The sequence below is a fragment of the Salvelinus alpinus genome, chromosome 4 (assembly GCF_045679555.1).
Source record: "Salvelinus alpinus chromosome 4, SLU_Salpinus.1, whole genome shotgun sequence".
Lineage (NCBI taxonomy): Eukaryota > Metazoa > Chordata > Actinopteri > Salmoniformes > Salmonidae > Salvelinus > Salvelinus alpinus.
Genome location: NC_092089.1, coordinates 1,603,663 through 1,631,162, shown reverse-complemented (window position 1 = coordinate 1,631,162; position 27,500 = coordinate 1,603,663). Strand labels below are relative to the sequence as shown.

The window sequence follows — 27,500 nt, the reverse complement described above, 5'->3', positions numbered from 1 at the left end:
GACTGGTACATGGCCTGAACAGACAGCAGTGTTGTGTTGTACTGGACTGGTACATGGCCTGAACAGACAGCAGTGTTGTGTTGTACTGGACTGGTACATGGCCTGAACAGACAGCAGTGTTGTGTTGTACTGGACTGGTACATGGCCTGAACAAATCAAAATCAAATCAAATCAAATCAAATCAAATTTTATTAGTCACATACACATGGTTAGCAGATGTTAATGCGAGTGTAGCGAAATGCTTGTGCTTCTAGTTCCGACAATGCAGTAATAACCAACAAGTAATCTAACCTAACAATTCCACAACTACTACCTTACACACACACACAAGTGTAAAGGGATAAAGAATATGTACATAAAGATATATGAATGAGTGGTGGTACAGAACGGCATGGCAGATGCAGTAGATGGTATAGAGTACGGTATATACATATGAGATGAGTACTGTAGGGTATGTAAACATAAAGTGGCATAGTTTAAAGTGGCTAGTGGTACATGTATTACATAAAGATGGCAAGATGCAGTAGATGATATAGAGTACAGTATATACATATGAGATGGGTAATGTAGGGTATGTAAACATTATATTAAGTGGCATTGTTTAAAGTGGCTAGTGGTACATTTTTACATAATTTCCATCAATTCCCATTTTTAAAGTGGCTGGAGTTGAGTCAGTATGTTGGCAGCGGTCGCTAAATGTTAGTGGTGGCTGTTTAACAGTCTGATGGCCTTGAGATAGAAGCTGTTTTTCAGTCTCTCGGTCCCTGCTTTGATGCACCTGTACTGACCTCGCCTTCTGGATGATAGCGGGGTGAACAGGCAGTGGCTTGGGTGGTTGTTGTCCTTGATGATCTTTATGGCCTTCCTGTGACATCGGGTGGTGTAGGTGTCCTGGAGGGCAGGTAGTTTGCCCCCGGTGATGCGTTCTGCAGACCTCACTACCCTCTGGAGAGCCTTACGGTTGTGGGCGGAGCAGTTGCCGTACCAGGCGGTGATACAGCCCGACAGGATGCTCTCGATTGTGCATCTGTAGAAGTTTGTGAGTGCTTTTGGTGACAAGCCGAATTTCTTCAGCCTCCTGAGGTTGAAGAGGCGCTGCTGCGCCTTCTTCACAACGCTGTCTGTGTGGGTGGACCAATTCAGTTTGTCCGTGATGTGTACACCGAGGAACTTAAAACTTTCCACCTTCTCCACTACTGACCCGTCGATGTGGATAGGGGGGTGCTCCCTCTGCTGTTTCCTGAAGTCCACAATCATCTCCTTTGTTTTGTTGACGTTGAGTGTGAGGTTATTTTCCTGACACCACACTCCGAGGGCCCTCACCTCCTCCCTGTAGGCCGTCTCGTCGTTGTTGGTAATCAAGCCTACCACTGTAGTGTCATCCGCAAACTTGATGATTGAGTTGGAGGCGTGCATGGCCACGCAGTCGTGGGTGAACAGGGAGTACAGGAGAGGGCTCAGAACGCACCCTTGTGGGGCCCCAGTGTTGAGGATCAGCGGGGTGGAGATGTTGTTACCTACCCTCACCACCTGGGGGCGGCCCGTCAGGAAGTCCAGGACCCAGTTGCACAGGGCGGGGTCGAGACCCAGGGTCTCGAGCTTGATGACGAGTTTGGAGGGTACTATGGTGTTGAATGCTGAGCTGTAATCGATGAACAGCATTCTCACATGGGTATTCCTCTTGTCCAGATGGGTTAGGGCAGTGTGCAGTGTGGTTGCGATTGCGTCGTCTGTGGACCTATTGGGTCGGTAAGCAAATTGGAGTGGGTCTAGGGTGTCAGGTAGGGTGGAGGTGATATGGTCCTTGACTAGTCTCTCAAAGCACTTCATGATGACGGAAGTGAGTGCTACGGGGCGGTAGTCGTTTAGCTCAGTTACCTTAGCTTTCTTGGGAACAGGAACAATGGTGGCCCTCTTGAAGCATGTGGGAACAGCAGACTGGGATAAGGATTGATTGAATATGTCCGTAAACACACCAGCCAGCTGGTCTGCGCATGCTCTGAGGACGCGGCTGGGAATGCCGTCTGGGCCTGCAGCCTTGCGAGGGTTAACACGTTTAAATGTTTTACTCACCTCGGCTGCAGTGAAGGAGAGCCCGCAGGTTTTGGTAGGGGGCCGTGTCAGTGGCACTGTATTGTCCTCAAAGCGGGCAAAAAAGTTGTTTAGCCTGTCTGGGAGCAAGACATCCTGGTCCGCGACGGGGCTGGTTTTCTTTTTGTAATCCGTGATTGACTGTAGACCCTGCCACATACCTCTTGTGTCTGAGCTGTTGAATTGCGACTCGATTTTGTCTCTGTACTGGGACTTAGCCTGTTTGATTGCCTTGCGGAGAGAATAGCTACACTGTTTGTATTCGGTCATGCTTCCGGTCACCTTGCCCTGGTTAAAAGCAGTGGTTCGCGCTTTCAGTTTCACGCGAATGCTGCCGTCAATCCACGGTTTCTGGTTTGGGAATGTTTTAATCGTTGCTGTGGGTACGACATCGTCAATGCACTTCCTAATGAACTCGCTCACCGAATCAGCATATTCGTCAATATTGTTGTTGGACGCGATGCGGAACATATTCCAATCCGCGTGATCGAAGCAGTCTTGAAGCGTGGATTCAGATTGGTCGGACCAGCGTTGAACAGACCTGAGCGCGGGAGCTTGTTGTTTGAGTTTCTGTTTGTAGGCTGGAATCAACAAAATGGAGTCGTGGTCAGCTTTTCCGAAAGGGGGGCGGGGGAGGGCCTTATATGCGTCGCGGAAATTAGTATAACAATGATCTAGGGTTTTTCCAGCCCTGGTAGCACAATCGATATGCTGATAGAATTTAGGGAGTTTTGTTTTTAGATTAGCCTTGTTAAAATCCCCAGCTACGATGAATGCAGCCTCAGGGTGTGTGGTTTCCAGTTTACAAAGAGTCAGATAAAGTTCGTTCAGGGCCATCGATGTGTCTGCTTGGGGGGGAATATATACGGCTGTGATTATGATTGAAGAGAATTCCCTTGGTAGATAATGCGGTCGACATTTGATTGTGAGGAGTTCTAGATCAGGTGAACAGAATGACTTGAGTTCCTGTGTGTTGTTATGATGATCACACCACTTCTCGTTAATCATAAGGCATACCCCCCCGCCCCTCTTCTTACCGGAAAGATGTTTGTTTCTGTCGGCGCGATGCATGAAGAAACCAGCTGGCTGCACCGACTCCGTTAGCGTCCCTTGAGTTAGCCATGTTTCCGTGAAGCAGAGCACGTTGCAATCCCTGATGTCTCTCTGGAATGCTACCCGTGCTCGGATTTCATCAACCTTATTGTCAAGAGACTGGACATTGGCGAGTAGTATGCTAGGGAGTGGAGCGCGATGTGCCCGTCTCCGAAGCCTGACCACGAGACCGCCTTGTTTGCCCCTTTTTCGGCGTCGCACAGGGTCGCCGGCTGGGATCAGATCCATTGTATTGGGTGGAAGGCAAAACACTGGATCCGTTTCGGGAAAGTCATATTCCTGGTAGGAACGATGATGAGTTGACGTTAATCGTATATTCAGTAGTTCCTCCCGACTGTATGTAATGAAACCTAAGATTACCTGGGGTACCGATGTAAGAAATAACACATAAAAGAACAAAATACTGCATATTTTCCAAGGAACGCGAAGCGAGGCGGCCATCTCTTTTCGGCGCCGGAAGTACACTCCGGCGCAGACAGCAGTGTTGTGTTGTACTAGACTGGTACATGGCCTGAACAGACAGCAGTGTTGTGTTGTGCTGGACTGGTACATGGTCTCACTCAGATCATGTTTGACATCATACAGGGATCCTATACAGAACAGTTAAACCAGGTTTATAAATAACACTGAGTGTACAAAACATTAGGAACACCTTCCTAATATTGAGTTGCACCCCCTTTTGCCCTCAGAACAGACTCAATTCGTCGGGGCAAGGACTCTACAAGGTGTCGAAAGCGTTCCACAGGGATGCTGGCCCATGTTGACTCCAATGCTTCCCGCAGTTGTGTCATGTTGGCTGGATGTCCTTTGGGTGGTGGAACATTCTTGATACACACAGGAAACTGTTGAGTGTGAAAAACCCAGCATCATTGCAGTTCTTGACACTCAAACCGGTGCGCCTGGCACCTACTACCATACCCTGTTCAAAGGCACTTAAATATTTTGTCTTGTCCATTCACCCTCTGAATGTCACACAAGTCGCTCTGGATAAGAGCGTCTGCTAAATGACTTAAATGTAAATGTAAATGTCTCAATTGTCTCAAGGCCTACCAATCCTTATTTAACCTGCCTCCCCTTCATCTACACTAATTGAAGTGGATTTAACAGGTGAAATCAATAAGGGGTCATAGGTTTCAACTGGATTCACCTGGTCTGTATATGTCATGGAAAGAGCAGGTGTTCTTAATGTTTTGTACACTCAGTGTATGGATTCATAGATCCAAAACGCTACTTCTAAACACCCCACCTTTATGTAAGATGTCTACTGCCTCCTTATTACAGTGTTATACACTGTGGACATACTTATGAACACTCCAGGATCATCATGGAGCTCACCATGCTCTACTAGAGTGGGATGGAGGTTGCTAATAGCAGGAAGAAATCTTACAGGGTCTAGCTTTACTGTATCATGCCTTGCAATAGATTACCGTGATTCTGCCCTGTCTAATAATACCATATCTTCATTCTTTTCATGGCCACTCACTGCACAGTAACGTAGCAATTTACTCGCTGCTTATCGACTGTGTCAACACTCATTCCTGGTGAAACTATAATAGTATTTTCTCTCCTCTCCTGCCGTCTAACAGGAGTCAGTGAGTGAGGTGTGTTATGGTAGAGGTAACATGCAGGGGTTGGGAGGTGGGGTAGTCGACATTAACAAGCATGAAAATGAGTGTGGTTCGTCTGACGGAAATACCGTATTACTATAACTGGAGCTTCTAGGTGAATTCTGGAGAGATGGATATTACTGATAGGATTTAGGTCTAACCCTCCCACTGCAATTCAGGGGAGGGGGCGGGGTTTGATCCAGCAACCAGCAGGAGAGAAGATAGCCCTACACAATGAGGAAGCTATGTAAGTTCATTACCATATTGTACAGTTAAACCTTGCAGGAGAGAAGATAGCCCTACACACTGAGGAAGCTATGTAAGTTCATTACCATATTGTACAGTTAAACCTTGCAGGAGAGAAGATAGCCCTACACACTGAGGAAGCTATGTAAGTTCATTACCATATTGTACAGTTAAACCTTGCAGGAGAGAAGATAGCCCTACACACTGAGGAAGCTATGTAAGTTCATTACCATATTGTACAGTTAAACCTTGCAGGAGAGAAGATAGCCCTACACACTGAGGAAGCTATGTAAGTTCATTACCATATTGTACAGTTAAACCATGCAGGAGGGCAAAAAAGGCCAGACTGCAGAATCCCACTTCTGCCACCAACGTAGTGATTAAGGTGGCAGTCAAAATGGGATTTGACCCAGCAACCCTGTGGTTAGAGGTGAAAGTGCAAAACCTCTTGTGCCATAAGAGGCTGTGGCTGTGGCTGGGCATTTTCTCTCACATGATGTAAGCCTACAGGGAGGCTATAAGTAGCTTTCTAAATATCCTGCCTCAGCCTTTGTACCTTAGAGAATGATGCCTGCAGTTGTTTAGGTGAATCACTTCAACTTCAAGTTCTTTGAGCTTTGAGACCTAGAGAAAAGCCATAGTGTGTATAAATATAACACATTATTCATTATTCATGGTTGTTTGAAGATAAGGAGTGAGTCCACTGAGGGAGCTCCAGTAGGTAACTTGATTACCATATCATACAATTGGACAGGGGAGCAGCAGCAGGGGGGAACCAGGGAAACAGCTGTATGCCTACACAGTAAATAGCTGGGCCAAGTCTCAGCATAGAGAATGACCCTGCACACTGTAGTGGTTATAGAGGTCTTTCAACTGGTTTACAGGATCAGTGTTTATGTTCTAGGACCTATGATGTACTGTAGGTGCATTAGCTGGCTGTGGTATAAAGGTCCAGAGACTTCTCTGCAGAGGTTGTAGGTCCTACAATGCCATTGGGATAACGAATACACTGATGAATCTCGAACTAGAAAATGCCTAATTTTCATGAACATGTTTGTATAGGCTACTTAAACTTTCAAAATGCTGTCATTGAAGTGACTTTGTAAAAGGTTAAGGTCGGGGTCAAGGATTAAAGGTATTCGTGAGAAAAAAAACAGCTATAGAAAGGTTGAGATGATAGACAACGTGACAACTCACACTGGTTACAAACTTACCTTTGAGGAGAACTATTAACTTGAGGAGTAGCAGGTATTTGTGCAGCTCCATGTTGTAAAGGATGGACGGGCTTCGTGTTATCTCTCTTTCTGTTCCGGACTTGGGCTTTAATTTCCCTAGAGTTCGTTTAAATTCAGTGCTCCGGCATAACAGCGCGAACACAGGCGCGGTCTTTCAACTCGCAGTATTCCCCAGGGATCCGTGAAAACCGTAAAAACACAGTTCCAGTGGTATTGCTTGGGCGCGTTGTAATGTAACCGTGTTGTGTTGCTTCCGACAACCCTGCTTCACATATTATTGAGCGAAAAACAGACTACTTAGTTATGGTCTGTTGCTGTAACCGCTATCAGGTTTAACAATATGTTGACAGGTTTTTAATGAATTAAACAGAGGTTGTTCTAGGTTTATTTTATTTTTGACAAACAGTAGCCTAAACTATCTAAATATTTTTGGGCCGGAATATGTGCCATAAATTATTACCTTAATTAACCTGTGCGCAACTAACACCTCAAATGTCTAAACAACTTGTCAAAAACAACTAAACAACTGATTCAAGCTCAAAACCAACACCTGTCCCGAAGAAAAGTCCAATTTAGTGTCGTTAAACCTTCACTAATGCGTAACAGATTCACAAATGCATGTTTAATTGCTTCCAATAAAGAAAAACCCATAGGCCTAACTATCAGTCAGATAGTCTACTTTTCTATTGCTGAATGTTCCTCCTGGCTCGACGCTCCAAAAATTATCCGAAGAAAGTACCCATATTCATCTTTCAACCAAACCGTTTGAGGTAAATCAATGTTTGGGTTTTCTTGACAACTTTTCTGTTTCAATTTTCACACTTCTGGTTGGTGATATCCCTATATTTCGGCGTTTCCCCTCATTTATAGCAATTGTATCCCTCTCTGAATAGTGGAGTTTTACTCCAAAGCAACAATCAATAGCGCTTTTATTCCAGCGCGAGGAGACCTTCCTTCACTCGCGCGTCCCTCAATTCGACTTCTCTCTCAGCGCGCGCCTGGTTCGCATTTTGAAAACCCCAAACGACTTTCTCTCTCTCTTTATCTCTCTTTATCTCTCTCTTTCTCTCTCTCAATTCAATTTTCTCTCTCTCTCTCTCAAATAAATCTCTTTCTGAATTATATCTCTGTCTCATTCTTTCTCTCAATTCAATTCAAGGGGCTTTATTGGCATGGAAACATATGTTTGCATTGCCAAAACAAGTGAAATAGATAATAAACAAAAGTTAAATAAACAATAAAAAATCAACAGTAAACATTACACTCACAGAAGTTCCAAAAGAATAAAGACGTTTCAAATGTCATATTATGTCTATATACAATGTTGTAACAATAGTTATTTGTGGATCTGTGTAATCTGAGGGAAATATGTGTCTCTAATATGGTCATATATTTGGCAGGAGGTTAGGAATTGCAGCTCAGTTTCCACATCATTTTGTGGGCAGTGTGTACATAGCCTTCTCTTCTCTTGAGAGCCAGGTCTGCCTACGGCGACCTTTCTCAATAGCAAGGCTATGCTCACTGTGTCTGTACATAGTCAAAGATTTCCTTAATTTAGGGTCAGTCACTGTGGTCAGGTATTCTGCCACTGTGTACTCTCTGTTAAGGGCCACATAGCAATCTAGTCGCTCTCTCTCTCTCTCACACACACATACATACACACACACTCTCTCTCTCTCTCTCTCTCTCTCTCTCTCTCTCTCTCTCTCTCTCTCTCTCTCTCTCTCTCTCTCTCTCTCTCTCTCTCTCTCTCTCTCTCTCTCTCTCTCTCTCTCTCTCTCTTTAGCTCTCTCTCTCTCTCTCTCTCTTTATCTCTCTTTATCTCTCTCTCGCTCTCTCTCTCTCTCTCTCTCTCTTTAGCTCTCTCTCTCTCTTTATCTCTCTCTCTCTCTTTATCTCTCTTTATCTCTCTTTATCTCTCTCTCGCTCTCTCTCTCTCTCTCTCTCTCTCTCTCTCTCTCTCTCTCTCTCTCTCTCTCTCTCTCTCACACACACACACACACACACACACACACACACACACACACACACACACACACACACACACACACACACACACACACACACACACACACACACACACACACACACACACACACACACACACACACACACACACACACACTGTGTCTCTGTCAGTCTGTCTGTCTCCATCTAACTGTCATAAATACATTCAACTTCAGGATGATAATTAATCAGTACTAGAGACCACTTTAAAGCTCTCTGAGGCCACCTAGTGGTCTCTGTTCTCCTGGTTGAGAGTTGTGGATGTAGTTCACTCAACATCCACAGGATTGCGCCAGTGCATCACTAATTCAGTCTCCCAAATGCTGTGGGTCAGCAAGCCACTTCGTTAGACTATTGAGATGCACTGTAGGTTTGACCCACCTGATCACACTTAAAAGTGCTTTACTCAACTATTTATCAAATTCCTTGATCCTCATGGTTTGTGAAATTCAGTTTTTCCTTTATGGAATTGTATTCCTTTACAGCTACGGACAAAGACACAAAGGCCTCTTTGCAGGTGGAACTGTTGCATACATAGGCAGAGCCCCTTTAATAGGACAGTACAACCGTTGCACTAGTGGATGTCGCTGTTCTCTAATAGCGTTCCTAATTCTGGGACTAGAGTGAATGTTGAGCCCTCACACTGGTCTAAGGCCCGTTTTGCATTTTTCCCCTTATAGCTAAAGATAAGATTTGGTGAGGGTAAGCTGATCCTACATCTGTGCCTAAGGGCAACTTCTACTGTTGTTTGTGTCTTCTGTGGAGTGGTTGGTGGTAACTAAGCATCTTTGTTTTTTCTCGTAAATCAACTCTGTCAACCAAGTGGATCCTACAGTAGTAGAAACTGCCCAGGTCTAGGATCAGCTTATCCTCCCCAAATCCTAACTCTACCATATAGCAGATCACAAATCTGTGTGTCGTGCAATTTCATCCTACTGTAGTTGTTAGGTAGATCAACTTCATCCTACTGTAGTTGTTAGGTAGATCAACTTCATCCTACTTTAGTTGTTAGGTAGATCAACTTCATCCTACTCTAGTTGTTAGGTAGATCAACGTCATCCTACTGTAGTTGTTAGGTAGATCAACGTCATCCTACTGTAGTTGTTAGGTAGATCAACTTCATCCTACTGTAGTTCTTAGGTAGATCACCTTCATACTACTGTAGTTCTTAGGTAGATCAACTTCATACTACTGTAGTTGTTAGGTAGATCAACTTCATCCTACTGTAGTTGTTAGGTAGATCAACTTCATCATACTCTAGTTGTTAGGTAGATCAACTTCATCCTACTTTAGTTGTTAGGTAGATCAACTTCATCCTACTGTAGATGTTAGGTAGATCAACTTCATCCTACTGTAGTTGTTAGGTAGATCAACTTCATCCTACTCTATTGTTTGTGGATAAGGAACTATGCCTCCTTTTTCCATTTTCTAGGCCTGTTGTTCCCTCTCTCCTCCTGCTGTTCCCTCTCTCTTCCTGCTGTTCCCTCTCTCCTGCTGCTGTTCCCTCTCTCCTCATGTTGTTCCATCTCTCCTCCTGCTGTTCCCTCTATCCTCCTGCTGTTCCCTCTATCCTCCTGCTGTTCCCTCTCTCCTCCTGTTGTTCCCTCTCTCCTCCTGCTGTTCCCTCTCTCCTCCTGCTGTTCCATCTTTCCTCCTGCTGTTCCTTCTCTCCTCCTGCTGTTCCCTCTCTCCTCCTGCTGTTCCCTCTCTCCTCCTGCTGTTCCATCTCTCCTCCTGCTGTTCCATCTCTCCTCCTGCTGTTCCCTCTCTCCTCCTGCTGTTCCATCTCTCCTCCTGCTGTTCCCTCTCTCCTCCTGCTGTTCCCTCTCTCCTCCTGCTGGTCCCTCTCTCCTCCTGCTGTTCCCTCTCTCCTCCTGCTGTTCCCTCTCTCCTCCTGCTGTTCCATCTCTCCTCCTGCTGTTCCCTCTCTCTTCCTGCTGTTCCCTCTCTCCTCCTTTTGATCCCTCTCTCCTCCTGCTGTTCCCTCTCTCCTCCTGTTGTTCCCTCTCTCCTCCTGCTGTCCCCTCTCTCCTCCTGCTGTTCCCTCTCTCCTCCTGTTGTTCCCTCTCTCCTCCTGCTGTTCCCTCTCTCCTCCTGTTGTTGCCTCAGGGACCACAGCGAATGGAGGAGGTTTGTGATCATAATCAAGTAACAGTTATGTGCAACTCAAAACAACACACACACACACACACACACACACACACACACACACACACACACACACACACACACACACACACACACACACACACACACACACACACACACACACACACACACACACACACACACACACACACACACACACACACACACACACACTATAAACATGAGTTATGCAGCAGGAAACTATTGTAACACATTGAATCGATACTATCTAAACTATGTAGGAGTATGATACTGTCCCTCACAAAGCTCAGATATGCAGGAGAGGGGGAGAGAGAGAGAACACTACTGTCCGATGTGCTGTAGTTGTGGTAGAGGGATAAAGTGTCAGATACAGTGTCTGTCATGACCCATACGTCAGACATTAGCTGAGCTATGCAGTAGCACACTAACAGCCTGTATATGTGGACAGTGGGAAGCAGTAGACCGTCTGGAAAGAGCTGCATGTTTCCACCTTGTCTATGGGGTTCCCCGGGGTCATCTAAGTTGGCTTTGGCAACACTGGGTGTTAGCAAACTTTACGTGTGTGTGTTGTGTTATTGTTGTGTATCTGAATGTTTGTGTGTTAGTAAAAATGAACATCTGTTGTACTGCCAGTCCAGTGGCCAGACAGTTTTATGATGTTTTCCCTATTTTCCATTCTCCATTCCCCAAACCATAGACCACCACAGCCAATCAAATCACATCAATGCCCCACCAGAGCCAATCAGACCGCACGTCCAGCAATGACATCACCGTCTCCAGCATAAACTGCCCTGACCACTGTAGAGAGAGAGAGAGAGAGAGAGAGAGAGAGAGAGAGAGAGAGAGAGAGAGAGAGAGAGAGAGAGAGAGAGAGAGAGAGAGAGAGAGAGAGAGAGAGAGAGAGAGAGAGAGAGAGAGTGTCAGTAATCAAATACAGGCACTCTAAATCCCACCTCCATTTTAGATGTCTGTCTTTACTGTGAGGCCCTTTCTCCCTCTCTATGTTACTCTGTCTGTCTTGCTGTTTGTCTCTTTCTCCCTCTCTATGTTACTCTGCCTGTCTTGCTGTTTGTCTCTTTCTCCCTCTCTATGTTACTCTTTCTATATTGCTGTTTGTCTCTTTCTCCTGCCCCCTCTCTACTCATTTTACATGACATTAGTCATTTAGCAGACGCTCTTATCCAGAGCAACTTAAGCCGGGATTCAATGTTCGCGGAGATCACATTCACGGTAAACACTGCATATGTCGGCTCAATCGACATGAATAAATAAAACTTTTTTTTATTTTATTTTTTTTATTTTTTTACTCAGATGGGGTCTCAACTTACTGTTGAAAGTTACAATAGTAGAATACACAAGTTGCAAGTTAGAAATTTGGATGTGCAGGGCCTCCTGGGTGGCCCAGTGGTCTAAGGCACTGCATCGCAGTGCTAGCTGTGCCACCAGAGACTCTGGGTTCGAGCCCAGGCTCTGTTGCAATTGGCTGCGACCGGGAGGTCAATGGGGCAATGCACAATTGGACTAGCGTCGTCTGGGTTAGGGAGGGTTTGGCCGGTAGGAATATCCTTGTCTCATTGCGCACTAGCGACTCCTGTGGTGGGATGGGTGCAGTGCACGCTGACCAGGTCGCTAGGTGTACGGTGTTTCCTCTGACACATTGGATGCGTGCAGTGTGGCTTGGTTGGGTTGTGTTTCGGAGGATGCATGGCTCTCGACCTTTGTCTCTCCCGAGCCCGTACGGGAGTTGTAGTGACAAGACAGTAACTACTAATAATTGGATACCATGAAATTGGGGAGAAAAATAAATGTGCATCAGCAGTTTTTCTCTTGTTTTGTCAGTCACTCAATTAGCCATGTCAGCTCAACATGTTATATTGGTAAGTTAGTCTAGTCCACATGTAAAACTCATTCCACAGAGGGCCTAGTGTCTGCAGGTTTTTGCTCCACCCTTGTGTAACGATCGTCCTGGAGAGAAGTTGACCAAAACGCAGCGGGGTAAGTGTTCATTATAATTTAATAAAATAACCTGAACACTGAAACAACAAAAACAACAAAGACATAGAACGAAATTAAACAGTTCTGTCTGGTGCAACAACACAAAACAGAAAAACAACTACCCACAACAAACAGGTGGCAAAAGGCTACCTAAGTATGGTTCTCAATCAGAGACAACGATAGACAGCTGCCTCTGATTGAGAACCACACCCGGCCAAACACACAGAAAAAGAAAACATAGAACACCAGACATAGAATGCCCACCCCAACTCACGCCCTGACCAAACCAAAATAGAGACATAAAATGGATCTCTAAGGTCAGGGCGTGACACCTTGATTGATGAATTAAGGCACTAATTAGTAAGGAACTCCCCTGGTTGTCTAGGTCTTAATTGAAAGGAAAAACCAAAATCCTGCAGACATTCGGCCCTCCATGGAATGAGTTCGACACCCCCTGGACCGGACCCAGAGGCACTGACCTCCATGGGGCCCCCATTGATTTTGTTAGTTACTCTCACTCAGATATCATTAACATGGCATAAGTCAGGGCAAAATGTGTAGAAATGCAGAAAAATAGCTTTAAAGCTGCAAACATGTATCTCCACATCATGGCAAAATGGGTAGAATTGCAGGAAACTTGCTTTAAAACTTGCAATAATGTATCTCTGCCCCATGGCAAAATGTGTAGAACTGCAGAAAACTTGCTTTAAAACTGCAACATTTTCTCATTTCCCCATGGCAAAATGTGTAGAATTGCAGGAAATAAACTTTATTAAAACATGTTTTTTTTCTCCTAGCCGTCAAGAGGGGTGCCACTAAAAATGTCTGCCCGCTTGGTGGTGGGCATCGCTTAGGGAACCCAAATCTCGCTTAGGGCCCCCAAAAGGCTAGAGCCGGCCAGGGGGTTAATGTGTGTGTGCGTGTGTGTTATCTGTAAAGTCCGTTGATCTAATGGAAACAGAATGAGTCATCATGGAGTTCTGCCAGTTGATCACCCAGTAAAGACTAATTTGATCTCTCTCTCTCTGTCTCTCTCGTGCACTCTCTCCCTCTCTCTCTCTCTACTGTATCTCCCTCCCTCCCTCCCTCCCTCCCTCCCTCCCTCCCTCCCTCCCTCCCTCCCTCCCTCCCTCCCTCCCTCCCTCCATCTCTATCTCTCTCTCTCTCTCTCTCTCTCTGTCTCTTTCTCATTCCATCCTTTCTTTCTCTGCCTCTGTCTCTCCATCCTCCTCATTCTCTCTCTGGTTCTCTATTTTCTCACACATATAGAGACAGTTCTGTCCATATTTGAGTTTAGTCTCAGACTGTACTGTAGAACTCAGAGTCTGTAATCTGATTTAGGTGAGTCCATCTAGGTGAGTCTATCTGTGTACAAAGGCTTCATTCAGACCTAACCGTTGTTATCTATGTGTTATACTGGAGGACCAAAGTCTCTCTAGCAGCTACATTAAACACAGCTGCATCTTTCTCTTCCAGCAAAGAAGACGAGGAGGAAGACTTGGGCTGAAACCAGGAAGAGTTTGTCCTCTTTTCACCCCTCCGTTGGTCTCTCTGACTCAACCTCTCCATTTCTTCATTCCTCTACTATACTCCTGTCTGTTATCCCAAAACCTGCTCTGAGATTCAACACTCCAGTGTGTGTGTGTGTGTGCGTGCGTGCGTGAGTGCACACGTACCTGAGAAGATGGTGTGTTCCATTACATGTGTGTTGCATGGAAAAGGGCATGAGAGAAAATATATGTGTGTGTGTGTAAGTTGTGTGTAACTATTCTTGACCAACGTTTTACAAGATCTCTGAGGTTCCTGGGTGGTCTGGTGGGTACTGGAGGGGATTGGTGTTGGTGTGCCTGCAGGCAGTTTTATATGTGTGTGTGTGTGTGTGTGTGTGTGTGTGTGTGTGTGTGTGTGTGTGTGTGTGTGTGTGTGTGTGTGTGTGTGTGTGTGTGTGTGTGCGTGTGCGTGTGCGTGTGCGTGTGCGTGTGCGTGTGCGTGTGTGTGTCCCAGCTAGCACATAACGTTCTGAGAACAATATGTTTGTTAGAGCTTGGTGAGAGCATGTCCAATTGTTATTTTGCATACAACCTTCACACAAGGAACATTCTCATTCTTGACAAGATGTTATTTTAATGGACAAAAAATATGCTTTTCTTTCGAAAACAAGGACATTTCTAAGTGACCCCAAACTTTTGAACGGTAGTGTATATAAATGTATTTTCTTGGTATTTCATTCATTTAACAGACTTTAAACATTCAAACATGGTTACATTTAATTAAAATGTTAACGTTCTAGGAGCGTTCTCCAACTGGTTTGATGGCGTTGCAGTGGATAGCAGCCATCTTACAGGCTCCTGACCAAAACTTTTTTTTTTACTTAACTTTTCTTTTTTTTAACTTAATGTCTCCGCCATAATTTCCTGTGACCGAAACAGCGATCACTACTCGTTATTGTTATTCGTTACAAAGCATATGACAAATACAATTGATTTTGAATTTGATTTGATTTGACATTGGGAATGTTCTCAAATAGTTCAGAGAATGTTAAGAAACAATGTTGTTCTGTGGGACTTTGAGTACTTCAGCATAACGTTTTCAGTAGGTTTCCTTATAGTTCAATTTAAAGTCATGTTCTCAGAACATTAAGAAAACATTCCAATAAAACCACAAGAAAACATTAGTAACATTAAAAGAATGTTCTAAGAATGTTATTTAAAAACATATACAATCCATTCGTGGATTGGCGCAGGGGACTAATTGTATGGATAGAGGACAGATGATCATAGGTTTGAATCTCACTGACGCCATGCCACAATAGAAAATAAATGTGTTTGCATGAATAATGCCTAAGAAATGAATTCCCATGTGTCCTATCCGTGCATGGAGTTCAAAAAAGTTAACAGCAGTCTTATTGAAACATTCAGTGAAAGTTTTAATGAAGTTATTTCAAAAACCTCCAAATAACCTTTACATTTCGTTCAAAACATTCACAACATTTAGAAAATGTTCTTAGAACGTTACTAACTTAACTTCAAATAACATACAATTTCTGTTCTCAGAACGTTAATAAAACCTGAAAATGTACATTCAGGCAAAATGTTCACTTCCATTCTCAGAATGTTTTTTAAAAATGCAGTTTTACTGGTCAGGAAACGTATGTCTTTGTCCCCAGAACCAATGGGAAACCAAAGACTTACGTTCCAAAACTTCCAAGACACCAAATGTGCTAGCTGGCGTGCATGTTGTGTGTGTGTGTGTGTTTAGTCAGGCTGTCACGAGCACTCTGTGTCTATAAAGGCGTGGGCCTCTTACCCATCATGCCCTGTGGTACTGTCGCCTGTGGGACATTTTTGCATCGGTCCTCCCACAACTTTACTAGCTTCCCCAGAATGCAGTTGACCCAGGTGTCAATAACCGCCCCAACCTGAACTCAAATCATCCATCTCACATCTGCTATATTCCACATAGGCATGCATGGAGGCACGGACACACGCATGAACACACACACAAAAACACACACAGAGACACACACATGCACACACACCACTCTCTCACCACCCTGAACACAAATCATCCATCGCACTCTGCTTTGAGACAGGCATGGCCTCAGGGCACCTAAACGAACCTGCATTCACACAAACCTCGTTAGAGCTTGTGCTACGTCTCGGTTCACATATCCCTTGATTACCAATGGTAACCAGGTTAGCTATGCTAGCAGGTATTGGATGTCCATTTGTCTTTAGGAAGTCTCATTCATCATATCAGATTAGCATAACCAGTGCACTCCATCACCAGGAAAGGGTAACAGCTTTGTGTTCAACATACTGTAACGCGGGCTGGTGCATCCATTCAAACCAAGTCCAATACATTAGTGCCAATCAACATGTACTGTATAGCATCAGTTTTATCCATGGAATATGACAATGTTGTTGTCAGGATACAAATTTCAGATTTAGTCTGGCCCCAGATATACATTTATGGAAAGTATTTTTCTATGCAATGCACCCATGCTGTCTTTATGGTAAAATATATGGTTTGCAGGCACTCTGGTTGGAGTGTACAGTAGGTGTGTATTGTATCGTATGCATGTGAGTTGTTTTCACTTGCTTGCTTTAGTGCAGCATGGTGTGTGTGTGCTCACCTTGTGTGTGTGTGTACTGAGTGTGTGTTTTATGAGCTGCGTGTACAGTGTGAGTGTTTGATGGTACGTGTGAAGAGTTTGCAGAATGTGTGTGTTTGGTTCGGTATGCAAGTGCGTGTGTGTCTCTGACTGTTTGTGTGATTTTACGGGGGTCCAGTGCAGGCTGTGTGTTTTTGAAGGGGGCAAAACAGCTGCCTTTTACTGCCTCAGGGGCTAATAAACAGGCAGAGAAGGGCAGTTATCTACCGGTTTTACTGGCCAGGACGGGACTTTACTGAGGTCACACTGTAATTACACACAGCTGCAGGGGGAGATAGAATGAGAGAGAGAGAAAGAGAGAGAGAGCGAGACTTGACAGAAGTGGAGAATGGTGCAGTGAGATTGTTCCTAGGAGACTAAGGGAGGGGTTTCATATGGTATCAGTGAAAATATGGGAAATGCCAAATTAAATAGAGTCTGTAGACCTTAAAGAGGCATTAGTAACAGCATAGATCAACCCAGTGGAAGCAGAGACCAAGCCAACACTGGATCATATCCCATAGTCCCTCTAGCACTCCACAGTCCACAGGTCTGGGTTTCCCCTAACAGATACAACCTGGGGAGTTGTAGCTTAGGGGTCAAACATGAGAGAAAGACCATTTAGAACATTTCTAAATTCCTTTCCTTGTGCACCTCTCTCTTTTCCCTTTCCTCTACCTCTATCACCCTGCTCTGTGTGTGTGTGTGTCTCCAGTTCTCTTCCATTTACAGGTTTTCCTTAAAGATTCTGCTCCTCGTTAAGCACATCTGCTGTCAATCAACTGTACCCTATAATCCCATTGGCATTTCCTGCCTGTTGGGACACGCCTCCTGACCCTTTTTTTCTGGTCATTGATTGGCCGGATTGGTTGGGCCCCACCCTGGCCATCTCTGGGTTCCAACTGGCCAACTCACCTGTCCATTAAATAGACTCATGTTCAACTTCATTCCACTTATCATCTGCATCTTTAACTGTTGCCTTAACGACAGATGTGTTTGTGTGATTTCAGAGATGAAGGACTAACATTGAAGTGTGTGCCCGCACATGCGCACCCGTGTGTGTGTGTGTGTGTGTGTGTGTGTGTGTGTGTGTGTGTGTGTGTGTGTGTGTGTGTGTGTGTGTGTGTGTGTGTGTGTGTGTGTGTGTGTGTGTGTGTGTGCGTGCGTGTGTGTGTTGGAACTGCTAACAGAAGTAGGGAAACTTCCAGAAATATGTTGAACCTAAATGTCCAGCACCAGAGTTTGACTCCTGTTACCATGTGGAACTCCAATCAGGACAACACAGATAATAGGATTGATACATCCTCTGGGATCAATATGTAAAGCTAGACTCTATAGTCATCTCTAGGAGAGCCAGGAAAACTCCGCTCAGATCTGTGAAACAGCTCTCACAGTGAAAGAGAGTGAATGGAGAAGGGGGAGAGGGAGAGAGAAGAGAGGATGAATGGAGAAGGGGGAGAGGGAGAGAGAAGAGAGGATGAATGGAGAAGGGGGGGGAGAGAAGAGAGGATGAATGGAGAAGGGGGAGAGGGAGAGAGAAGAGAGGATGAATGGAGAAGGGGGGGAGAGAAGAGAGGATGAATGGAGAAGGGGGAGAGGGAGAGAGAAGAGAGGATGAATGGAGAAGGGGGAGAGAGAAGAGAGGATGAATGGAGAAGGGGGAGAGGGAGAGAGAAGAGAGGATGAATGGAGAAGGGGGGGGAGAGAAGAGAGGATGAATGGAGAAGGGGGAGAGGGAGAGAAGAGAGGATGAATGGAGATGGGGGAGCGAGAGAAGAGAGGATGAATTGAGAAGGGGGGAGAGAGAAGAGAGGATGAATGGAGAAGGGGGGGAGGGAGAAGAGAGGATGAATGGAGAAGGGGGAGAGAAGAGAGGATGAATGGAGATGGGGGAGCGAGAGAAGAGAGGATGAATTGAGAAGGGGGGAGAGAGAAGAGAGGATGAATGGAGAAGGGGGAGAGAGAGAAAAGAGGATGAATGGAGAAGGGGGAGAGAGAGAAGAGAGGATGAATGGAGAAGGGGAGAGAGAGAAGAGAGGATTAATTGAGAAGGGGGGGAGAGAGAAGAGAGGATGAATGGAGAAGGGGGAGAGAGAGAAGAGAGGATGAATGGAGAAGAGGGGAGAGAGAGAAGAGAGGATGAATGGAGAAGGGGGAGAAAGAGAAGAGAGGATGAATGGAGAAGGGGGAGAGAGAGAAGAGAGGATGAATGGAGAAAATGACCAAGAAGAGAGGATGAATGGAGAAGGGGGAGAGAGAGAAGAGAGGATGAATGGAGAAAATGACCAAGAAGAGAGGCAGTGAGAAAGAAAGGAGTGGAGAAAGGAGGGCGTGTGGTAGAGAGATGATTGACAGAGAGAGAAAGACGGGAGGGATGGGGAGAAGGAAAAAGGGAGAGGGAGAGTCTCGAGGGGGCGGAGAGACAGACAAGTTATTCTTGTTGCAGACAGCTGAGACAAAGTCTAAAATAAGATGTGTACTAGTTAGGGCTGTGATGGTCATGTAATTTTGGATGATGGTAATTGGCCAGCCAAATGACCACCGTCTCCCTAATAACCGTTCAAGTAGCAAATAATACCAAATATATTTATATTCATTTTTTTTACATTTTTGACACATTTTCTCCTCCTCTGCTCCTGACTGCATGTGCTTAGAATGATTCATTCTATTTCTATGTGTGCTGTTGCTGCATTGTGGGGGCGTTGGCACCCCAAGACTTGTTTGCTACAACACCTTGCTTGTTTCAGCAAGGAGCAACAACGTTTCATCACATTTTAAGAGTCCATGTTACCGCGGAAACAGACTCAACCGCACGAACGATTATGAGAGTTGTTTAATTTTTATGACGGTCTTCATCCATAACCGTCGGTTACACGGTTATACGGTAATTGTGCCAGCACTAGTACTAATGTGTGTGTGTGTGTGTGTGTATTTAGACGCCATTTAGACGCCAATGGTGAGTTACAGTTATACTCACAAACCATAAATCAAATCAAATCACATTTTATTTGTCACATACACATGGTTAGCAGATGTTAATGTGAGTGTAGCGAAATGCTTGTGCTTCTAGTTCCGAAAATGCAGTAATAACCAACAAGTAATCTAACCTAACAATTCCACAACTACTACCTTATACACACAAGTGTAAAGGGATAAAGAATATGTACATAAAGATATATGAATGAGTGATGGTACAGAACGGCATAGGAAAGATGCAGTAGATGGTATAGAGTACAGTATATACATATGAGATGAGTAATGTAGTGTATGTAAACATAAAGTGGCATAGTTTAAAGTGGCTAGTGATACATGTATTACATAAAGATGGCAAGATGCAGTAGATGATATAGAGTACAGTATATACATATACATATGAGATGAGTAATGTAGGGTATGTAAACATTATATTAAGTGGCATTGTTTAAAGTGGCTAGTGATACATTTTTACATAATTTCCATCAATTCCCATTATTAAAGTGGCTGGAGTTGAGTCAGTATGTTGGCAGTGGCCAATAAATGTTAGTGGTGGCTGTTTAACAGTCTGATGGCCTTGAGATAGAAGCTGTTTTTCAGTCTCTCGGTCCCTGCTTTGATGCACCTGTACTGACCTCGCCTTCTGGATGATAGCGGGGTGAACAGGCAGTGGCTTGGGTGGTTGTTGTCCTTGATGATCTTTATGGCCTTCCTGTGACATCGGGTGGTGTAGGTGTCCTGGAGGGCAGGTAGTTTGCCCCCGGTGAAGCGTTGTGCAGACCTCACTACCCTCTGGAGAGCCTTACGGTTGTGGGCGGAGCAGTTGCCGTACCAGGCGGTGATACAGCCCGACAGGATGCTCTCGATTGTGCATCTGTAGAATTTTTTGAGTGCTTTTGGTGACAAGCCGAATTTCTTCAGCCTCCTGAGGTTGAAGAGGCGCTGCTGCGCCTTCTTCACAACGCTGTCTGTGTGGGTGGACAAATTCAGTTTGTCCGTGATGTGTACACCGAGGAACTTAAAACTTTCCACCTTCTCCACTACTGTCCCGTCGATGTGGATAGGGGGGTGCTCCCTCTGCTGTTTCCTGAAGTCCACAATCATCTCCTTTGTTTTGTTGACGTTGAGTGTGAGGTTATTTTCCTGACACCACACTCCGAGGGCCCTCACCTCCTCCCTGTAGGCCGTCTCGTCGTTGTTGGTAATCAAGCCTACCACTGTAGTGTCGTCCGCAAACTTGATGATTGAGTTGGAGGCGTGCATGGCCACGCAGTTGTGGGTGAACAGGGAGTACAGGAGAGGGCTCAGAACGCACCCTTGTGGGGCCCCGGTGTTGAGGATCAGCGGGGTGGAGATGTTGTTACCTACCCTCACCACCTGGGGGCGGCCCGTCAGGAAGTCCAGGACCCAGCTGCACAGGGCGGGGTCGAGACCCAGGGTCTCGAGCTTGATGACGAGTTTGGAGGGTACTATGGTGTTAAATGCTGAGCTGTAGTCGATGAACAGCATTCTCACATAGGTATTCCTCTTGTCCAGATGGGTTAGGGCAGTGTGCAGTGTGGTTGCGATTGCGTCGTCTGTGGACCTATTGGGTCGGTAAGCAAATTGGAGTGGGTCTAGGGTGTCAGGTAGGGTGGAGGTGATATGGTCCTTGACTAGTCTCTCAAAGCACTTCATGATGACGGAAGTGAGTGCTACGGGGCGGTAGTCGTTTAGCTCAGTTACCTTAGCTTTCTTGGGAACAGGAACAATGGTGGCCCTCTTGAAGCATGTGGGAACAGCAGACTGGGATAAGGATTGATTGAATATGTCCTTAAACACACCAGCCAGCTGGTCTGCGCATGCTCTGAGGACGCGGCTGGGAATGCCGTCTGGGCCTGCAGCCTTGCGAGGGTTAACACGTTTAAATGTTTTACTCACCTCGGCTGCAGTGAAGGAGAGCCCGCAGGTTTTGGTAGCGGGCCGTGTCAGTGGCACTGTATTGTCCTCAAAGCGAGCAAAAAAGTTATTTAGCCTGTCTGGGAGCAAGACATCCTGGTCCGCGACGGGGCTCGTTTTCTTTTTGTAATCCGTGATTGACTGTAGACCCTGCCACATACCTCTTGTGTCTGAGCTGTTGAATTGCGACTCTACTTTGTCTCTATACTGGGACTTAGCTTGTTTGATTGCCTTGCGGACATAAAGCGTTATTTACCGGTAAAATCTTAGTCCTTGAGTATTTACAGATGTAGGATATTCTTTTGATCACCCTGTCTGTTGCCGGAGAATGTTCCTGCACTGCAGGAAATCTAAAACTTGCTTTGTAGTTGAGGTTTAAAAGGGCTTCTGAAGTTTGTCATTTCCACTTTAAAATTTCAGACTTGATTTTTCCTTACGAAAAATGTACCAACCCCCTACAAAAATGGCCATTAGTTATAATCCAGATAATAATTCACATTTCCTGTTTCTGCAGGATTATTTTCCTGCTGTAGCAAACTGGCTCAAATTAAGAGCCTACATCTGTACTGTTTGTGTGTGTGAGCAACTGTGTGTGTAAGTAAGTGTGCGAGCATGCGTTCATGTGCGTGTCAGGATGTGTGTGTGTGTGTGTGTATGTGTGTGTGTGTTACCAAAAACCCAAACCGTATGGAGTCAACATCGTGTTTTATTGTCTTCCCATAGAAAGCATAATTTCCTATGATCAGATTTTATATAAAAGAGACAAAGTAAAAACCATAGCAACACGGTATCAGATCTAGTGTAATAAATATACAACTTTATCGACATAGAGATAAGAGGGAAGAGAGAAGGAGAGAGAGACCGGACACAAAGTAACTGACCTTATAACTGGAAGAGCTCATAGATAGGTTTACACAACTACAAATATAGTCAGACACTGATACACACACTTAGACCTACTCCACTGACTAGCACGTACACACACACACACACACACACACACACACACACACACACACACACACACACACACACACACACACACACACACACACACACACACACACACACACACACACACACACACACACACACACACACATGGATCAACAACCTTGCACGTACAAAGACTCAGAAGAATACACAATTTCAGGTTTACAACCTCACTGAGTAAGTGGACAGAACATTGGCAAGACTGACTTTAATAGATATAGGTCAACTAGACTGGGTTCAATCCCATGGTTTTGTGACAGATATACGGGAGTTAAACTAGATTCTACAAGCTGCTTTCACCCTGCCCATTCTGGCCGGGGGTTTGTGGAGTGAGTGAGTGAGTGAGTGAGAGAGTGAGTGGTGAGAGAGATGGAAGGATGAAGAGTTGTCTCCTCTTTCACTCTCGTACGTAGACTCTGGTACACACCACATCCTCCGCACTCATGGTCTGGAATGAGAGGAATTTATACATATATTTAATATAGTTATTCATATCCAAGGAATTTATAAAGATGTGCATTATTCAATAGAAGCATTCATATCCAACATTAACACAGTCTCAATCCATCCTGTTCAGTCCCTGTCTGTGACTGTGTCTCTTCCAACAAGAGGTGTCCTGAACCACTCCTTCTGTATTACAACGTTCTGGCCTTTTTTACCATGGAAACCATACGATTTTAGATCTAAGTTGACTAATTGAATTAGAAGCCAAACACTCAGCATGAGAGATGGAATGATCGGAGACAGACCACATATTGTGCAATGCATCAGATGCATTTGTTCATGGTCCTTGACAAATGGGAAAACAAACTGATTCCAGGAAACGAGGGAGTTGTCTCTGGTTTGACGGGTTCACTTGTGTTCGCTCAAACGACGCGTCCTTTTACAGAGTGGCAGTTTTCATGTTGAGCTTCATGTCACTCCACACAGTGGCACACATGATGATCATTAGCTATACGTTCCACACAGTGGCACACATGATGATCATTAGCTATACGTTCCACACAGTGGCACACATGATGATCATTAGCTATACGTTCCACACAGTGGCACACATGATGATCATTAGCTATACGTTCCACACAGTGGCACACATGATGATCATTAGCTATACGTTCCACACAGTGGCACACATGATGATCATTAGCTATACGTTCCACACAGTGGCACACATGATGATCATTAGCTATACGTTCAACACAGTGGCACACATGATGATCATTAGCTATACGTTCCACACAGTGGCACACATGATGATCATTATGTATACGTTCCACACAGTGGCACACATGATGATCATTAGCTATACGTTCCACACAGTGGCACACATGATGATCATTAGCTATACGTTCCACACAGTGGCACACATGATGATCATTAGCTATACGTTCAACACAGTGGCACACATGATGATCATTAGCTATACGTTCCACACAGTGGCACACATGATGATCATTAGCTATACGTTCCACACAGTGGCACACATGATGATCATTAGCTATACGTTCCACACAGTGGCACACATGATGATCATTAGCTATACGTTCAACACAGTGGCACACATGATGATCATTAGCTATACGTTCCACACAGTGGCACACATGATGATCATTAGCTATACGTTCCACACAGTGGCACACATGATGATCATTAGCTATACGCTCCACACAGTGGCACACATGATGATCATTAGCTATACGTTCCACACAGTGGCACACATGATGATCATTAGCTATACGTTCCACACAGTGGCACACATGATGATCATTAGCTATACGTTCAACACAGTGGCACACATGATGATCATTAGCTATACGTTCCACACAGTGGCACACATGATGATCATTAGCTATACGTTCCACACAGTGGCACACATGATGATCATTAGCTATACGCTCCACACAGTGGCACACATGATGATCATTAGCTATACGTTCCACACAGTGGCACACATGATGATCATTATGTATACGTTCCACACAGTGGCACACATGATGATCATTAGCTATACGTTCCACACAGTGGCACACATGATGATCATTAGCTATACGTTCCACACAGTGGCACACATGATGATCATTAGCTATACGTTCCACACAGTGGCACACATGATGATCATTAGCTATACGTTCCACACAGTGGCACACATGATGATCATTAGCTATACGTTCCACACAGTGGCACACATGATGATCATTAGCTATACGTTCCACACAGTGGCACACATGATGATCATTAGCTATACGTTCAACACAGTGGCACACATGATGATCATTATGTATACGTTCCACACAGTGGCACACATGATGATCATTAGCTATACGTTCAACACAGTGGCACACATGATGATCATTAGCTATACGTTCCAGATAAACAGTCCAAACAGCCTACCCGATCAGTCAGATAAACAGTCCAAACAGCCTACCAGATCACTCTGATAAACAGTCCAAACAGCCTACCCGATCAGTCAGATAAACAGTCCAAACAGTCTACCCGATCAGTCAGATAAACAGTCCAAACAGCCTCCCCGATCAGTCAGATAAACAGTCCAAACAGCCTACCCGATCAGTCAGATAAACAGTCCAAACAGCCTACCTGATCAGTCAGATAAACAGTCCAAACAGCCTACCCGACCAGTCAGATAAACAGTCCAAACAGCCTACCTGATCAGTCAGATAAACAGTCCAAACAGCCTACCCGATCAGTCAGATAAACAGTCCAAACAGCCTACCCGATCAGTCAGATAAACAGTCCAAACAGCCTACCCGATCAGTCAGATAAACAGTCCAAACAGCCTACCCGATCAGTCAGATAAACAGTCCAAACAGTCTACCCGATCAGTCAGATAAACAGTCCAAACAGCCTCCCCGATCAGTCAGATAAACAGTCCAAACAGCCTACCCGATCAGTCAGATAAACAGTCCAAACAGCCTACCTGATCAGTCAGATAAACAGTCCAAACAGCCTACCCGACCAGTCAGATAAACAGTCCAAACAGCCTACCTGATCAGTCAGATAAACAGTCCAAACAGCCTACCCGATCAGTCAGATAAACAGTCCAAACAGCCTACCCGATCAGTCAGATAAACAGTCCAAACAGCCTTCCCGACCAGTCAGATAAACAGTCCAAACAGCCTACCCGATCAGTCAGATAAACAGTCCAAACAGCCTACCCGATCAGTCAGATAAACAGTCCAAACAGCCTACCCGATCAGTCAGATAAACAGTCCAAACAGCCTACCCGATCAGTCAGATAAACAGTCCAAACAGCCTACCCGATCAGTCAGATAAACAGTCCAAACAGCCTCCCCGATCAGTCAGATAAACAGTCCAAACAGCCTACCCGATCAGTCAGATAAACAGTCCAAACAGCCTACCTGATCAGTCAGATAAACAGTCCAAACAGCCTACCCGACCAGTCAGATAAACAGTCCAAACAGCCTACCTGATCAGTCAGATAAACAGTCCAAACAGCCTACCCGATCAGTCAGATAAACAGTCCAAACAGCCTACCCGATCAGTCAGATAAACAGTCCAAACAGCCTTCCCGACCAGTCAGATAAACAGTCCAAACAGCCTACCCGATCAGTCAGATAAACAGTCCAAACAGCCTACCCGATCAGTCAGATAAACAGTCCAAACAGCCTACCCGATCAGTCAGATAAACAGTCCAAACAGCCTCCCCGACGCTCGGAGGGACCCGCATGGTCCTAAAGCACACCGTTGCCACGTTTTGTATCACATTCCAATGATACAACTGGGGGGAACAAAAATGCAATCCCTCCCTCCCTCGTTAACACTGATCTGAATGGAGTGGCAGGATGACTATCGTATTATGGAAAAACTTCCTGGCCCCACAGTGTGTAGGCTCCAGTAGATGGGTGTTACACATTGGTAGTGGATAAGGTGAGTCCTCCTTTCTTTGTGTGGAAGGAAAATGACTGAGGTCCTCAAGCATACTGTGTTCAAAATGTATCAATGGACGGTTGTACAGTACAATGCCTCTAACTGTGGTTGATTGACAGGACAGGTAGCCAGTAGAGAGTCTTACCAGGATGAGCTCGCCGTCATTGGTTATCTCTCGGGTCCAGGCGGTCTTAGGTCCCTCCCCTTTCTGCAGAGTCTGCTCACAGCTGATCTTACTGTCTGTCTCCCACTTTGGAAGACTCTGACAGACAGACCGACAGACATGCAATATAGTTAGATGAGCATCAGAGAGATGAAAGTCATGTTTTGGACAGATGGGCGGGTGGTGAATGGATGGATAGAACAATAATTGGTAAGAGTGAGAGAAAAAGAGGGAGGTGACCTAGTGTGTAAGCTATTGCATGGCCTCTGGGTGGGAGAGAGAAGGAGGAAAGGAGAGGGGGAATATCTAGGAGATGATAATGTGTGATGTGCTCATCGTTAGTAGAGAGAGGCTCTGGGTGTTTGTCTGTTTCCTCTGGAGACAGCCAAGCAGAGGCCATCAGAGGGAGAGTTTGATAGGGACACATGGCAAGAATGAAAGGCGGAGAGAGAGAGAGAGAGAGAGAGAGAGAGAGAGAGAGAGAGAGAGAGAGAGAGAGAGAGAGAGAGAGAGAGAGAGAGAGAGAGAGAGAAGGTGAAGAGTGGTGCAGTGAGATTGTTCCTAGGAGACTAAGGGAGGGGTTTCATATGGTATCAGTGAATATATGGGAAATGCCAAATTAAATAGAGTCTATAGACCTTAAAGAGGCATTAGTAACAGCATAGATCAACCCAGTGGAAGCAGAGACCAAGCCAACACTGGATCATATCCCATAGTCCCTCTAGCACTCCACAGTCCACAGGTCTGGGTTTCCCCTAACAGATACAACCTGGGGAGTTGTAGCTTAGGGGTCAAACATGAGTCGAAGCTTTCATTAGGGACAGTGGATAGGGTGTGGGACAGAGATTAATGTGAGTACAGAGGGGTGTGTGTGTGTGCGTGTGCGTGTGCGCGTGCGTGCGTGCGCGTGTGTGTGTGATGTATACAGTGCCTTCAGCAAGTATTTATAC

At 45.2% G+C, this 27,500-nt stretch overlaps 2 protein-coding genes across 3 annotated transcripts in view; both read right to left on the bottom strand.

The window, feature by feature from the left end:
* LOC139572692 (integrin alpha-10-like) overlaps window positions 1-7,290 on the bottom strand; it is a 72,705-nt gene extending 65,415 nt beyond the window's left edge. For both annotated transcript variants that reach the window (XM_071395379.1, XM_071395380.1), the window contains exon 1: window positions 6,272-7,290. In XM_071395379.1, the coding sequence (XP_071251480.1) occupies window positions 6,272-6,323 (52 nt within the window). In that variant the 5' untranslated portion in view covers window positions 6,324-7,290. The remainder of the gene's footprint in view (window positions 1-6,271) is intronic.
* A 14,886-nt stretch (window positions 7,291-22,176) lies between these two features.
* The window catches only part of LOC139572691 (cellular retinoic acid-binding protein 2-like), a 12,828-nt gene continuing 7,504 nt past the window's right edge, over window positions 22,177-27,500 (bottom strand). The window contains exons 3-4 of the mRNA XM_071395378.1: window positions 26,533-26,649; window positions 22,177-22,929 (exon numbers count right to left, since the gene is read on the bottom strand). Of these exons, the coding sequence (XP_071251479.1) occupies window positions 22,879-22,929; window positions 26,533-26,649 (168 nt within the window). The 3' untranslated portion in view covers window positions 22,177-22,878. The remainder of the gene's footprint in view (window positions 22,930-26,532; window positions 26,650-27,500) is intronic.